We start from the raw sequence: 16,931 nt of genomic DNA, 5'->3' as shown, positions 1-16,931 counted from the left end.
GAAAGGCATATAAACAGAATACGAACAGAGAAATTGTTTGAACACACCTTGTCTGCAGAATCTTGTTCATCAGCTTTTTCAACGGATTCCAGATACAACACCTTGAAATTTTCAAGTTCAGTAATCTTGTCTTTCAATTGTTCATTTTCGGCCTCCATGAGCTGGCAAGTATTTTCTGACTTCTCAAATTCCTCGCTAAGCTTCCGGTGTTCTACAAAAAAAGGTTGGTTTAAAAACTCATTTTTCAAAATATACAATGGAAAGGCTTGTCAAAAGAAGTAGTATCCATCCTTTATAAAAAACACATCCACTATATTATGAAAAAAGAAAGTGCAGTAAAGAAACTTTCTTTGAGTTTGAAAGCTTTAGTTTAGGGTAACACACCACCTTTTGGACACGTGAATTTTAGCTTTTGAATTTTACGGGAATGGTCTTTTAATAGGCCTTTCACTTTTACAAATAGATTTTTCCACAGACCTATAATTTGTCAAATAAGTTTACCAGCACATTGACCGAATTTTAGCTCTTAGATTAATTACTAAGAAGTCTGAATCATCAGATCCCTTTAGTCCTCAGCGTTATAAATTATAAAAAGGCATTCAGCCAATAGAAGAGCGTTAGCGAAGGTTTAACGGCAAGAAATAAAATATCACGCCATCTACTATTTGGTGAAATTTGGCATTTTCACCAGTGTAATAATAAGAAAAATCAGTTTTTTTTTAATATTTGGTAAAGTTAGGGTGACAATTATACGATTACAAAGTTTGAAAAAATTCCAAACGTCGCCAAGCACCAGAAAGGGCTGATAGTATTTTCTGGTCGATACCAACACCAGTTTCCACTCTTATAAGATATCCACACTTTTTGGTCCTATTCTTGTAAGTTGTACCAGATAAGCAAATTAAAGTGATTTGTTCTATTTACGTGAATAATATTGCTGCGGTTTATGACGTAAGGTTAGCAGTTAGTTTGGTAATGAATCAGGAGTTCAGCAGGGTCGTGTTCCATCCCCCTTAATACGGATCATTTTGATTGACTTTGTCTTAAGGAGAGCAGGAGAGACAGTGGGAGAATGCAAAATCAAAGAGGGCTGAAAAACTTTCTTGGACTTACATTATGCTGACAATTGAAGCATCCTAGGTGAAAGTGTGAGGAAAATGAGTGAGTATTTAGAGTTTTTGCGAGTTCAGAGTGCTATAAGAAGTTTGATAATTGATGCAACTGTGACAGTATCGATTACGTTTGGAAAAAAAATATTGAACGGAAAAAGAATTAGTAAACAGAATTACTCTTTTGTTGCAATTGTAGCTACTTTTGTCGCTACAAAAGAGTAAACAGGATTGCTCTTTTGTTGTTATGTAGTTACTTTTATTGCTATTGCAGCTACTTTTGTTGCTATTGTAGCTACAAAAGAGTGAGCAGAATTACTCTTTTGTTGTTATGTAGTTACTTTTATTGCTATTATATCTACTTTTCTAGCTATTATAGCTACAAAAGAGTAGACAGAATTACTCTTTTGTTGTTATGGTAGTTACTTCTGTTGCTATTGCAGCTGCTTTTGTAGCTATTTTAGCTACAAAAGAGAGTGCAGAATTGCTCTTTTCTTGTTAATGTAGCTACTTTTGTTACTATTGTAGCTACAAAAGAGTAAACTGAATTACTCTTTTCTTGTTAATGTAGTTATTTGTTGCTATTGTCGCTACAAAAGAGTGAGCAGAATTACTCTTTTGTTGTAATTGTAGCAACTTTTGTCGCTACAAAAGAGTAAACAGGATTGCTCTTTTGTTATGTAGTTACTTTTGTTGTTAATGTAGCTACTTTTGTTGCTATTGTAGCTACAAAACAGTAAACAGAATTACTCTTTTGTTGTTATCTAGTTACTTTTATTGCTATTGCAGCAGCTTTTGTTGCAATTTCAGCTACAAAAGAGTGTGCAGAATTATTCTTTTCTTGTTAATGTAGCTACTGTAGCTACAAAAAAGTAAACAGAATTACTCTTTTGTTGTTATGTAGTTACTTTTATTGCTATTGCAGCTACTTTGGCTGATATTATAGCTACAAAAAAGTGAGCAGAATTACTCTTTTCTTGATAACATAGCTACTTTCGTTGCTAATGTAGCTACTTTTGTTTTTATGGGAACAGCATTGTAGCATGCCCTTCTGCTCTCATTGCCAAATATTTCAAGTTTACTGTTATAACCCCCCCAAGACACACTATTGCGGGTAACATGCCTTTCTCCCCCCCCCGTTTGCTATTTATTCAATACAGTTTAGGCCCTACAAATAAAGTGTAAGTCTACTTACCTGTTTCAAGCTCATCAAGCTCAGCAATCACCTCCTCCAAGTTTTTACCCGTGTCCTCATATTTTTGCCTTATATCGTCATACTCACGGTTTCTCTTTTCAAGTTTGCGCATAACTTCATCGAAAGTCATTTGTATATCAAAAGGGGTTTCGGTACGTGAAAAATCGAAATTCTTTTCACCTGTAATTCAAGATAACATATTCATGTTTCCTTCATTCTACGAACAGATCTATGAAACTAGTCAGGGAAGAACTCTGGGACTTATGGGAAACTCTCCATAAGTCCCTATTATTTAGGGACTCCATATTATTTCTTTTATGGCAAGTATATAATTAATTTTTAAACACAACAATAATTTGTTATCAGCACATAAGACACGTTCAGAATAACAATAGGGGTGGATCTAGAGCGAAATCTTGGGGGGGAGAAGACGCCAATAATTGACCAAATTGAACAACTTGTTAAAAAAAAGAGTGAAAACAGAAAAGACAAGGAATGAGCCAGCCAGAAGAAATCTTGGGAGGGGTGCTTCCCTGAATTCGCCAGTGGGATCACGGAAAAAAAAAGAGAGTGGAATGAATTCCAAAAGAATTCATATCGCCCTTTTTATATTAACGCATAAATCAGCAGGTGATTTATTTTTTATGTGACGGAACATGGACAAATATGATCCAACTATGCTCTCGTACTCAAACTGTGCCTTTAAATGTCATTTGTTTATTTAATAGACTAGTCAGAGCTCCTCTTTGCCAGTTCTCGGACAGTTTCGCTCGAAGTCATTTGTACGTCAAAAAGGATTTCCGAACGTGAATTTTTTTTTTTTTTTGTTCTTTTTTTACTTTTAAAACGAGACATGTTTCCCTATTTTTGTTCTTCTGAGCTGGTTCACAGTCTTTTATATTGAATTATAAAATCTATAAACCTATATAAAACTTAATAATGAGAGACAGGGACGCACGGAGGGGGATATCTGCCCCTCCCAGTCCATTATCTCAGATTTACTCCAGTGAATTATTCACAGTTCCTCTTTGCCAGGAAATGAAAATTTGATGTGAGGGTGTAAACAGGGAGGCTCTGAATAGATTGGGATGGAAGAGGAGCGTGCGTAGCTGTGTTGGCCTCAGGCAGCTTGGTGCTGCGGTGAGTTGCTAGTATATATATACTATATATATATATATATATATATATATATATATATATATATATATATATATATATATATATATATATATATATAAATATATATATATATCATGAAAAGAGAAATCACCAATGCTACAGCACAAACACCAAAAAAAAAAAAAAAAAAAAAAAAAAAAAAAAAAAAAAAAAAAAAAAAAAAAAAAAAAAAAAAAAAAAAAAAAAAAGAGAGACAGAAGGAGAAAAGGAAGACTGTTTTCCTAAATTAGTGATTAATATAGACCAGCACTTGAATGAGGCCTTAACCCTACTCATCCATACAATCACATAGGTCAAACAGCATAGCCACACACAATCAACCATAAAGAATAATCCATGGACAGGCAGTCATGTCGTCAATAAGTATAAGTCGTCATTTACCAAACAATAGAAAAAATAATATAGATAAATAATTCAGAGGCAACACCCAACATAAGGGCTCATCAGGAGAATACACTGGCCTATATAGGGTTTCGCCACTCTAAATTCTCTACCCAGCACAGTGTTGTGGCTACCACAGAATATCCATGGCATCCCCGCGTCAGGTATCACCCCCAAAATACATGCCTACGAAAAAAAAAAACAGCAAATGTAAAACAACCAAGTAAAACCAAAACAAGCTTATCCTGTTAATATATCCCTCCCTTTAGCAACAATAGGTAAACTAAATATTATAAATTTTACCAAATCACAAATATTAACACATTGCAAAAAACCTGAATGAACTAAACAATTATATAATTCATCTTTACCATGTGGCTAATTTTTTAAAAATTCCCCTCAAATAGAAACACAATTCAAAATAAATGGCGCTGTGACAACATTTCTCGAACCTCCGAAATTAGTTAAAAATTTCTTTAAGTATTTCTAGATAATTCTTTTGATATTTATTTAAAAGTTCGTTATAATGAAAACTAATTTTTTTAAAATTGCCAAGTTAATTGCAATTTATAATTGCATATATATATATATATATATATATATATATATATATATATATATACATATATATATATATATATATATATATATTTATATATATATATATATATATGTATATATATGTATATATATATATATATATATATATATATATATATATATATATATATATATATATATACACACATATACATATATATATACATATATATATATATATATATATATATATATATATATATATATATAAACCACGGTTTATTGCTGGAGCAGCTAAATGTCCAACCCGCATTGCTGCTACTGACCTCTCTTTAATTTTAAAGGAAATTGTAAATAAACTTAAAACCTATTGTTCTGGTATTAAAAAATTTTCGAATTTTAATCCATATTGGAGTGTTAATAATTCACTGCAGGTGATAGATTCTTTAACAATGGTTTCAGCTAAAAGAATTGAGTCTTTCGATTTTGCGACAATGTATACTAATTTATCACTCAATTTAGTGTTAGATAATTTAAAAACTGTTATAAAGAAATCTTTCCTCTTATCTAGTAAAAGGTTCTTAAAAATAGACAGTTATAATAAAAAAGCCATATGGACAAACTGCTTTAATACTACAGTTAACTTGAGATGTTACAGCTTGGATATGATTTTTGAGTTATTGGAATTTGTTTTATACAATACTTATATAAGATTTGGGGGTGATTTGTACAAGCAAATTATGGGAATTCCCATGGGGGGGAATGCCAGCCCATTTATAGCTGACTTGTTTTTAAGTCAACTAGAATATAAATATATGATGGATAAGAATAATCCAATTAATTTAAAACATGCTTTGTCAAATAATAAAAGATATTTAGATGATATTTTGGTCTTAAATTGTAAGGATTTCATTGATATTTCTAAAAATATATATCCATCAGAGCTTATTCTTGAGCCTAGTCATGGCGCTGGTCATGAAGATCATTTCTTAGATTTAAATATTAATATTTGTGATAATAATAAATTAAGTTTTAAAATGTATAATAAAACGGATGATTTTGATTTTGAAGTGATTAGTTTCCCATTCCCTGAAAGTAATATACACTCAAATATCACATATTCAGCGTTTTTCTCACAGTTACTTCGTTATGCAAGGATTTGTAGTAATTATATTGATTTTAAAAATAGATGTAAAATCTTAAGCCAAAAATTGATATCAAGAGGTTTTTCTGCAAATAAATTAACTTGGCAATTTAAAAAATTTAGTTTTCATTATAACGAACTTTTAAATAAATATCAAAAGAATTATCTAGAAATACTTAAAGAAATTTTTTGACTAATTTCGGAGGTTCGAGAAATGTTGTCACAGCGCCATTTATTTTGAATTGTGTTTCTATTTGAGCGGAATTTTTAAAAAATTAGCCACATGGTAAAGATGAATTATATAATTGTTTAGTTCATTCAGGTTTTTTGCAATGTGTTAATATTTGTGATTTGGTTAAATTTTTAATATTTAGTTTACCTATTGTTGCTAAAGGGAGGGATATATTAACAGGATAGGCTTGTTTTGGTTTTACTTGGTTGTTTTACATTTGCTGTTTTTTTTTCATAGACATGTATTTTGGGGGTGATACCTGACGCGGGGATGCCATGGATATTCTGTGGTAGCCACAACACTGTGCTGGGTAGGGAATTTAGAGTGGCGAAACCCTATATAGGCCAGTGTATTCTCCTGATGAGCCCTTATGTTGGGTGTTGCCTCTGAATTATTTGTCTATATTATTTTTTCTATGGTTTGGTAAATGACGACTTATACTTATTGACGACATGACTGCCTGTCCATGGATTATTCTTTATGGTTGATTGTGTGTGGCTATGCTGTTTGACCTATGTGATTGTGTGGATGAGTAGGGTTGAGGCCTCATTCAAGTGCTGGTCTATATTAATCACTAATTTAGGAAAACAGTCTTCCTTTTCTCCTTCTGTCTCCTTTTTTTTTTTTTTTTTTTTTTTTTTTTTTTTTTTTTTTTTTTTTTTTTTTTTTTTTTTTTTTTTTTTTTTTTTTTTTTTTTTTTTTTTTTTTGTGTTTGTGCTGTAGCATTGGTGATTTCTCTTTTCATGATATTACTCCAGGTTGGATCCAGTGCTGGTGGAGAAAATTTTTTTTAGTTTTCTCCCCGACAGACCTTTACCCTGGTCCAGGTTTTTAACCTGATATTGTTAATTATTGATGAGATGGCACTTATGCAAATTTCATGTTCTTTCATCTTTTTGCTTATGTATTTATTGACCTATTGACCTATTGACCTTGGCATGTTTTCTGGACTTTGATTGTTGGATTTTGATTTGGATGTTGGTTTGTTTTGGATTTATTTTCAATAACTTTTTATGCAACAAAACACAAATATTAGCCTCGGAACTCGGAACGATTTTTTGAAAGTTAGTAAGTGTAAAAGTCGTTGTTTTCTTTGCCAAGATCATTTTGTCCCACGGACTTCTGTTAAAAGTACATTGTATAATAAAAATTTTGCATGCAAGTTACGTGGTAATGTTAATTGTAGAACAACCAATGTAATTTACCTATTAGAATGTAATAAATGCTGCCTACAATATGTGGGGGAAACAACTAATAATATATATAAAAGATTTTCTGGACACAAGACAACAGTTAATAATGAAAAAACTAATAACTATCTAGTTCAACATTGTAGTAATGGTAAATGTTCCATATCAGATATAACTGTCACAATTTTAGAAAATTTAGAATTAGAAAATTTAAATAAAGAAGAGAAGAATAATAGACTACGTAAACAGGAGGATTTCTGGATCCATACTCTTGGTACAGCTTATCCTTTTGGGTTAAATGATCGTGTAGCAAAATATGGTGACATGTCTCATGTTGTTGTTAAATGTATTGATGGTTTTATGGACCATCCTTCTTTTACTTGTCCTACCAAACGTAAAAAACGATCGAGAGGACATAGGAAAAATAATAGAAAAAATGAATTAGATGTACATATGCTTTCTATAGATCTATGCCAGCTACTTGAATCTAGGGGTATGATTTCTGTAATAAAGTGTCTAAATAATTTATCCAAGAGGAATTTAATCAAACTTTTCTGGATTGTGAAGAATAATACAGCTCTTGATTATAATTTTAAAGTAATATGTGATACAATTTGCATTCTATCTAAAACGAAATTTATTTCAAAAAAGAAAAAGTTCGATAAGATTAGTAATAAGGATAACAGATTATATTTACCTATTAATTTTACTTGTAAGCAGATTGAAGATATTAATTTACCAGAAATTTTAAATCAGCGGCATGTGAAACAGGCCCTTCCTAGTAATTTAAATTATAATGATAGTCCAGTTTTAACTTATAAATTTTCAAAAACTATTGGGCAAATTATTTTTAATTATAATTTAATACTAAAAAAACTAGATAGCGATATAAATTGAAAACCGGTTTGTAATTGTAAGCAACTTGGCCCATTTGTAAATCCTACTTACAAACATGTTATAACAGGGGACTTGTCAATAATAAAGCAAGATGATCTTCAAATTATAATGAATAAAGGGGCAAATTTCCGTCTTTCTCATCATCTGAAACCATCGAGTGTTCTTGATGGCTTGGAAAATGATTTTGATTTATTTATTGATAAGTGGTGTAAGAAAGAGAATAAAAATAAAGAGAGTTTTCAAAGTTGGAAGAATTTAATTATTAGTAGAGTAAGAAATAAAATATATTCTAACTTAAAAAATAGTAACACTAAATCATTATTTTATAATACGAAGATTAAACAAGCAATTGCTAATCTAAAGAATGAATTTGTAATTGTGCCAGTGGATAAAGCTAATAATAATTTTGCCATAATTTGTCAGAAGCTGTATTGTGATATCTTAAAAAGGGAGTTAGGCACAACTAATGTTTATGAAAAGGTAAATATAGAGGATGAGAATTTAATTGAAAAGACTGAAGAAATACTTTTTAAAAATTTTAATATTAAAATAAATGACAATGATAAAAAGTTCCCTTTCCTATATTGGACTGTAAAATTTCATAAGAATCCCCCTAAACCACGGTTTATTGCTGGAGCAGCTAAATGTCCAACCCGCATTGCTGCTACTGACCTCTCTTTAATTTTAAAGGAAATTGTAAATAAACTTAAAACCTATTGTTCTGGTATTAAAAAATTTTCGAATTTTAATCCATATTGGAGTGTTAATAATTCACTGCAGGTGATAGATTCTTTAACAATGGTTTCAGCTAAAAGAATTGAGTCTTTCGATTTTGCGACAATGTATACTAATTTATCACTCAATTTAGTGTTAGATAATTTAAAAACTGTTATAAAGAAATCTTTCCTCTTATCTAGTAAAAGGTTCTTAAAAATAGACAGTTATAATAAAAAAGCCATATGGACAAACTGCTTTAATACTACAGTTAACTTGAGATGTTACAGCTTGGATATGATTTTTGAGTTATTGGAATTTGTTTTATACAATACTTATATAAGATTTGGGGGTGATTTGTACAAGCAAATTATGGGAATTCCCATGGGGGGGAATGCCAGCCCATTTATAGCTGACTTGTTTTTAAGTCAACTAGAATATAAATATATGATGGATAAGAATAATCCAATTAATTTAAAACATGCTTTGTCAAATAATAAAAGATATTTAGATGATATTTTGGTCTTAAATTGTAAGGATTTCATTGATATTTCTAAAAATATATATCCATCAGAGCTTATTCTTGAGCCTAGTCATGGCGCTGGTCATGAAGATCATTTCTTAGATTTAAATATTAATATTTGTGATAATAATAAATTAAGTTTTAAAATGTATAATAAAACGGATGATTTTGATTTTGAAGTGATTAGTTTCCCATTCCCTGAAAGTAATATACACTCAAATATCACATATTCAGCGTTTTTCTCACAGTTACTTCGTTATGCAAGGATTTGTAGTAATTATATTGATTTTAAAAATAGATGTAAAATCTTAAGCCAAAAATTGATATCAAGAGGTTTTTCTGCAAATAAATTAACTTGGCAATTTAAAAAATTTAGTTTTCATTATAACGAACTTTTAAATAAATATCAAAAGAATTATCTAGAAATACTTAAAGAAATTTTTTGACTAATTTCGGAGGTTCGAGAAATGTTGTCACAGCGCCATTTATTTTGAATTGTGTTTCTATTTGAGCGGAATTTTTAAAAAATTAGCCACATGGTAAAGATGAATTATATAATTGTTTAGTTCATTCAGGTTTTTTGCAATGTGTTAATATTTGTGATTTGGTTAAATTTTTAATATTTAGTTTACCTATTGTTGCTAAAGGGAGGGATATATTAACAGGATAGGCTTGTTTTGGTTTTACTTGGTTGTTTTACATTTGCTGTTTTTTTTTCATAGACATGTATTTTGGGGGTGATACCTGACGCGGGGATGCCATGGATATTCTGTGGTAGCCACAACACTGTGCTGGGTAGGGAATTTAGAGTGGCGAAACCCTATATAGGCCAGTGTATTCTCCTGATGAGCCCTTATGTTGGGTGTTGCCTCTGAATTATTTGTCTATATTATTTTTTCTATGGTTTGGTAAATGACGACTTATACTTATTGACGACATGACTGCCTGTCCATGGATTATTCTTTATGGTTGATTGTGTGTGGCTATGCTGTTTGACCTATGTGATTGTGTGGATGAGTAGGGTTGAGGCCTCATTCAAGTGCTGGTCTATATTAATCACTAATTTAGGAAAACAGTCTTCCTTTTCTCCTTCTGTCTCCTTTTTTTTTTTTTTTTTTTTTTTTTTTTTTTTTTTTTTTTTTTTTTTTTTTTTTTTTTTTTTTTTTTTTTTTTTTTTTTTTGTGTTTGTGCTGTAGCATTGGTGATTTCTCTTTTCATGATATATATATATATATATATATATATATATATATATATATATATATATATATATATATATATATATATATATATATATATATATATACTACTACTAACAATTCACCACCGCATCAAGACACCTGAAGCCAAAACATCTATGCACGCTCCTCCTCCATCCCAATCTATTCAAAGCCTCCTTTTTTAAACCCTCACATTACATTTTCATTTCCCTTAAATCTTTCTTTATGACTTGCTCCCACATCAACTGCGGACGACTAGCTTTTTCCACTTCAGAAATAATAAAAGCATGAATATAAAGAAAACAACGGAGAAAAGGTCGAGAAATAATGATAAATAAGGTAAAAAGAAAGAAAAGGTCAAACGTAAAATAAAAGTTACCTTGAAATGCTTGGCTAAATGTTAACATTATTATTTCCCATTGGAAAATAATGAGAGTATGGAAATAATGGTTGGGAGACTGGGGGGTTGGAAAATAATGGGAAATATAGTAAAAAAAAAGAAAAAAAAACGAACATAAAATAAAAGGTACCTTGGAATGCTTGGCTATAGCTGAATTTCATTGTTTTCACTTGTGGATAATGAAAGTATAGAAATAATGGTTGGGAGGTCGAGAGCTTGGGAAAAAATGGAAAATATGGTAAAAAAAAGAAGGAAAAGATCCGACATAAAATAAAAAGTACCTTGCAATACTTGGCTATATTTTAACTTCATTTTTTTCTCTTCAGAAATAATAAAGGCATAGAAATAAAGAAAATAATGGTTGGGAGATTGAAAAGTTAAAAAATAATGGGAAATATAGTAAAAAAGAGAAAAAGATCAAGCATAAAATAAAAGGTACCTTGCAATGCTTGGCTATATTTTAACCTAATTATTTCCCCTTCTGAAATAATAAAAGTAGGTAAATAAAAAAAATGTTGGGAGGTTGATATGTTGAGAAATAATAGAAAATATGGTAAGAAAAAGGAAAAAGATCAAACATAAAAGAAGTCACCTTGCAAAGCTTGGCTGTAGGTTAACCTCATTATTTCCCCTTGGGAATCAGCCAATGCTTTCTTATGGTCATCAAGAGTGCTTTGCAGTTTCTTTAGCTGCACTTCCAAGTCTTGGTTAGCATTCTTAAAAAAATAAAATAAATCATATCAAAATAAAAGTCACGGAAATTTGTTAGAAAAACTTCTATTTGAACGAAAAAAGCAACGAGCTACTTTACACTGACATACATCCAAGCCAACTACATCACATTTTTTTGTTTAATAAAGGTGACATTCAACAAATGGCAATGACAAAGAACCAGAAAAACACATATCATTTTATTCCAGCAAAGGGTGGGGGGAATACACGAAAAACGCAAGAATCCGTCAACGAAGGTTACTAGCAAAGTCCAGTGCGAATATGGTCCCCTGAATATCAGCACGGACCTGCCTTCTACCAGTGAGACATGAGAAGCAGCAAAGAAACTGGAAAATCACAAGGACTGGATCGTACATCATACAGAGGCATGTTGATAAATGCATCAACATACACACGTTTGGTCTTTACTCTTCACTCGGACAACAGCCAAAGTACAATCAGACTGGCAACTCACTCATTAGGATACTCAAAAAAGCAGACGCTATGAACTAGGCAACTGGCGGGTATAAGTTTACTGTCAATACCCGCGAAGATTCTCTTATCCATTATCCTACAGAGGATACGAACACAAATTGATTGACACCTCCAAGGCGAACAGCATGGCTTCCAGCCAAATCGCTCATGTGCAGACCTTAAATTCTCGATTGGACTTCTAGCTGAAGAAAGCAGAGAGTGGGGTTCGAAGATCTATATGATCTTTGAGGACTTCAATAAGGCATTCAATTCCGTAGATCGTGAAAGTCTATGGAAGATTCTCATCCATTATGGAATCCCTGAGGAAATGTGACGATTATTACCACCATTTATGAGGGCAGCTTATGTTGCGTAAAAACACCAGAGACGAAAACTCGTTTCTTCCGCATTTTGTCAGGAGTAAAACAGGGGTGTGTTCTATCACCATTATTTTTTGTGATAATGATTAATTACATCTTTCGGAACACAGAGACAGGAGGCATCAGATTAAACCCCGAAGTCCAGGTCAATGATACTGATATTGCAGATGGCATAGCAGTGTTTGAGTCAAGAAAACCTTCCAAGAGGACGTATCCCAAATATCCGCACCTTCTGACTCTGTTAATGTCGGTTGCTAAAGGTTATCGTGTCTTTTCATAGATGGTTTGTCATCCTCTGTGGCCAGTGGATATTCAGTATTCTGCAAAGACACAGCCGGTTTTTTTTTTTTTTCAAAAGTCAGGACTGTTATTCTTGGTTCAGGTACCATGTTTCTGCTGCATAAACTAGGAATTTTATGCCTCATGAGGCTGCCTAGTTCAGTCGGTCCTACACTTTCCCCTGTCACACACCAGCGTAAGATCTTGAATTTCTTCCCGAAGACTCAACGCACGTATCGAGCCAAGTCACTAAATGCAGCATGTATAAATCTGTTCAAACAGACAGCGTCACGATAGCCCCTCCTTACAACCAGATTTTACAAAAATATTGACTTTAAAAGAAGAATTAACGGATGTGTTAATGCTTATTGCAGATTTTTTGTCAGTTTATAAAAGTGATTCAATAAGCCAACCTATAAATAATTCCATCCCAAACAAGGTAAATAACACTTTAGACTCTAATCATCAAAAAAGTTCATTGTCTTAAAGCTCAATGAATATTAATGAAGGAAGCAGAGGATTAAGTTCATTAATTTTAGTCACTAAAAGTGATACAAATCTAAGTTCAGAAATTGTACCTGACCTCAATCTCACCTCGATTCAACCTAATTAGAATCCTGACCTTGAGAACACATATGCCCAAATTCGTTTTGACAGTACGGAAGTGAATCTGTCTAATAATAATGACTTCCCTTCTAATATTAACAAATGTACTAGTATAATTTTGACAGGTTTTTCCAAATTAGGATATAAATGTGATTTTGGGTATGACCGTGTTCCAAGCAAGCTGTAGGAAAAAGGTATTCCTGATAATAGTGTTATAAAAATTGCAAGTTTTTTAAGCAAGGAAATTGCGAATTAGGTCCAAAGTACCCCTATAACCATAGATTTATTATCTATTACCTCAAAAAACGAAATACAGCTCGTCCAAAATTTGTTCCCGCTTTTATGGCACTTGGAATCTACCAGGTGACATATGGCGATCGCAAATTCGGTCGGTTGAAAACGTCGCAAACGCTTAGAGTGGAGGGATCGGGATGAAACTTGGTGGGAAAAATAAGCACAAGTTCTAGATATGTGATTGACATAATCGGAACGGATCCGCCCTCATTGGGGTAGACAGGAGGGGGGGGGGTGTAATTCTGAAAAATTAGAAAAAATGGGTTATTTTTAACTTACGAAGGAGTGATCGGATCTTAATGAAATTTGATATTTGGAAGGATATCGTGTCTCAGAGCTCTTATCTTAAATTTCGGCCGGATCCAGTGACACCGGGGGAGTTGGGGGGGGGCTAAAATCTTTGAAAACACTTAGAGTGGAGGGATCGGAATGAAACTTGGTGGGAAAAAAAGCACAAGTCCTAGATACGTGATTAACATAACCGGAACGGATCCGCTCTCTTTAGGGTAGTTGGGGGGAGGGTTAATTCCTAGAAATTAGGAAAAATGAGGTATTTTTAACTTACGAAGGAGGGATCGGATCTTAATGAAATTTCATATTAAGAAGGATCTCGTAACTCAGATCTCTTACTTTAAATCCCAACCGGATCCAGAGTCATTAAGGGGGGAGTTGTGGGGGAACCGGAAATCTTGGAAAAACTTAAAGCGGAGAGATTAGGATGAAACTTGGTGGGAAGAATAAGCACCGCTCTCTTTTTTGGAGCTGGGGGGGGGGGGGGGTAATTCGGAAAAATTAGAAAAAAATGAGGTATTTGTAACTTACGAATGGGTTATCAGATCTTAATGAAATTTGATATTTAGAAGGATCTTGTGCTTTAGAACTCTCATTTTAAATTCCGACCAGATCCGGTGACATCGTGGGGAGTTGGAGGGGGAAACCAGAATTCTTGGAAAATCGTGAAAATCGAGGTATCTTATGAATGGATGATCAGATCTCAATCAAACTTGATATATAGAAGAATCTTATGTCTCAGATGCTCCATTTTCAATTCGAATCGGATCCAGGGACATAAGAGGGTTGGAGGGGGAACCAAAATCTTGAAAAACGCTTATAAATGTTGTAGATACGTGATTGACGTGACCAGACTAGATCCGCTCTCTTTGGGGAGTCATGGGGTGGGGTTCAGTGCTTTGGCGAGTTTAATGTTTCTGGAAGTGCTAGGACGATGAAAATTGGTAGGCGTGTCAGGGAGCTGCACAAATTGACTTGATAAAGTCATTTTCCCCGATTCGATTCTAGGGGCTGAAGCCAGAGGAAAAATTAGAAAAATTGAGGTATTTTCAACCTACGAGTGGGTGATCGGATCTTAATGAATTTTGATATTTAGAAGGACCTCGTGACTCCGAGCTCTTATTTTAAATCCCGACAGGCATCAAGCCGATCTCGTCACAAGTTTCATATGAGCTCTTAGCTCTGGTTTACATAAAACGTGAAACCCAAAAGAAGTGCTCGTTATTGTACTTATGTCGTTTTTACTTTACTGGCAAGTGTTCTAAAGCAAAGCGTAATTTTGTCCATGTTCTTTTATGTAAGTTAGCATCAAGCGGGCGTTTTTTCGGGTGTGATAACCTGCATATTTATGTTCCCTCTTTCATGTTGCAAAAAAAAAAAAAAAAAAAATCAAGCTGCAAACAAATGCAAAGTGCATAAACTTGGGCAGTACCAGCTGTTACAGGTCAAAGATTCCACACTGGAAGGACCCTTTTTTAAGGCAACACTACGGATCCCTTTCCTCCCTTATTATATACCTCTTATTACCTCCCTCCCAATCTTAGCGAAACGCCCCTTCAATCCAGAAATTTACTCACCGCCAGTCAAATCACCATCACACCCAAACCCTGCCATAATCCCCTTTTACTCATATCCCTCCGAATCACAAACCCCATTGCATATTATATCCGCTCCATGCGCCCAAGATATTGTTGACTTACTCGGGACTCCACCCATCATTTTCCAAAGTAAATCAGACCTACCTTCTCCCAGAAAGTTCCCATCTCACTTCCCTTTCCCAGCACCTTCTTACCTTCCCATCTCCCCCTTTCCGCTCTATCAAAAATCCTCCCAATTCGACTCCTTCTTACCCTATCTCCACAAAACCCCACCTCTAGCCCATTTGTTTTATCCCTCGTGTCTACCCTGTCAACGTGACTCAGGTCTGAGACTTTTTGCATTCAATAATTGTCTTGTAATAAATCCTAATTGTTCTCACTTCCCGTCAACTGGAAACTAGTTGCACCTTCCTCATCATGTTTCGTCCAAATCCTTGACCACCCTCACCTCTAAATCCCCAAGGTAAATCCTTCTCTTACCCTTCTTCTCCAAAGCATAATGACGCCTGAGAAATTATTCAGAGTTTATTAATCTCTAAACTCAAGAGTTTATAAATGTCCTTTAGATCACCCACTAGGAGAAACAAGGTGGCGGTGTTTTGTTCTTTACTAAGAGTAATCTTTACCCAAAGGTTATTCGAGTCCCTAGTTTATCCGAGTATGATGAAATCCTCTGGCTAAGTATTAGACTAAAAGTACTCCATAGTCCATTTAATATTATTGCAATAGCTGTTTTCTATTACTCCCCAAATCAAAATATCGATTCAAAACGGAAATTAATCCAGCAATTGCAGACCAGTGCTGACTTTGTTATTTCTAAGTACCCCTTTTTTTAGTTGGCGATGCCAACGACCTTAAAATGAATTCTTTTTGCTCCTCACTTAAAGTAAAGCAAATTGTTAAAATACGAATGACTCCGGAAAATACCTCTCTTGATGTTATTTTAGCTAATATGTATAATTTTTTACACCCCCCCCCCCCTTGTCTTTGCCCCACCCCCAATTAGGTGGGAGCTATCATCTTTCGATTCTTTTATCCCCCTCCTCACATTTTAAGATTTTTTCTCAGTAGCTTATGGCACTTATCGCCCTTTTCAAAATTCTGGTCTTCTTTCTTTTGGTATATGGCTGAATACTGAAGATTGGCCTGATATTTAATGTTTAAAATATCTTAATGAGAAAATGCCTACGTTCCACAAAAAGCTAATTGTTAAATATCAAATTGAAAAAAGATTTAAAAGCTGCTCCAGTGATAAAACAATTATTAATCAAACTACAAACACACTAATTAGAAACTTTTCTAATTAGTGAAGCTTTTCAAAAATGGTAAACTGGATGAAGACAATAAACTCAGAAAATCAATTAAAAGAGAAATTCGTAAATTGGCACGATCATACTACAAAAATAAGATCGAAGAATCGCTCAATAATTCACCAAAAAATTGGTATTCCAAGGTTAAAAAGCTGTGAGATAGGAGGCTTGAGCAGCTTGACCTCGACCTACCCGAACCCCCTGATGTTACTGCCAATAAACTAACTAAATTTCTCGCCTCCATTGTCCAGAGCCTTCAAGCAT

General features: G+C 33.3%; 1 protein-coding gene across 1 annotated transcript in view; it reads right to left on the bottom strand.

Annotated features, from left to right (window-relative positions):
* Positions 1–16,931, bottom strand: part of LOC136035799 (kinesin-like protein KIF20B) — an 82,785-nt gene that overhangs the window by 16,189 nt on the left and 49,665 nt on the right. The window contains exons 9-11 of the mRNA XM_065717770.1: positions 11,317–11,440; positions 2,305–2,484; positions 48–211 (exon numbers count right to left, since the gene is read on the bottom strand). Coding sequence (XP_065573842.1) covers positions 48–211; positions 2,305–2,484; positions 11,317–11,440 — 468 coding nt within the window. The remainder of the gene's footprint in view (positions 1–47; positions 212–2,304; positions 2,485–11,316; positions 11,441–16,931) is intronic.

This window comes from Artemia franciscana, chromosome 14 (assembly GCF_032884065.1).
Source record: "Artemia franciscana chromosome 14, ASM3288406v1, whole genome shotgun sequence".
NCBI classification, from domain to species: domain Eukaryota; kingdom Metazoa; phylum Arthropoda; class Branchiopoda; order Anostraca; family Artemiidae; genus Artemia; species Artemia franciscana.
The sequence above is the reverse complement of the archived record's forward strand: the minus strand, read 5'-3'. Positions and strand labels throughout refer to the sequence as shown.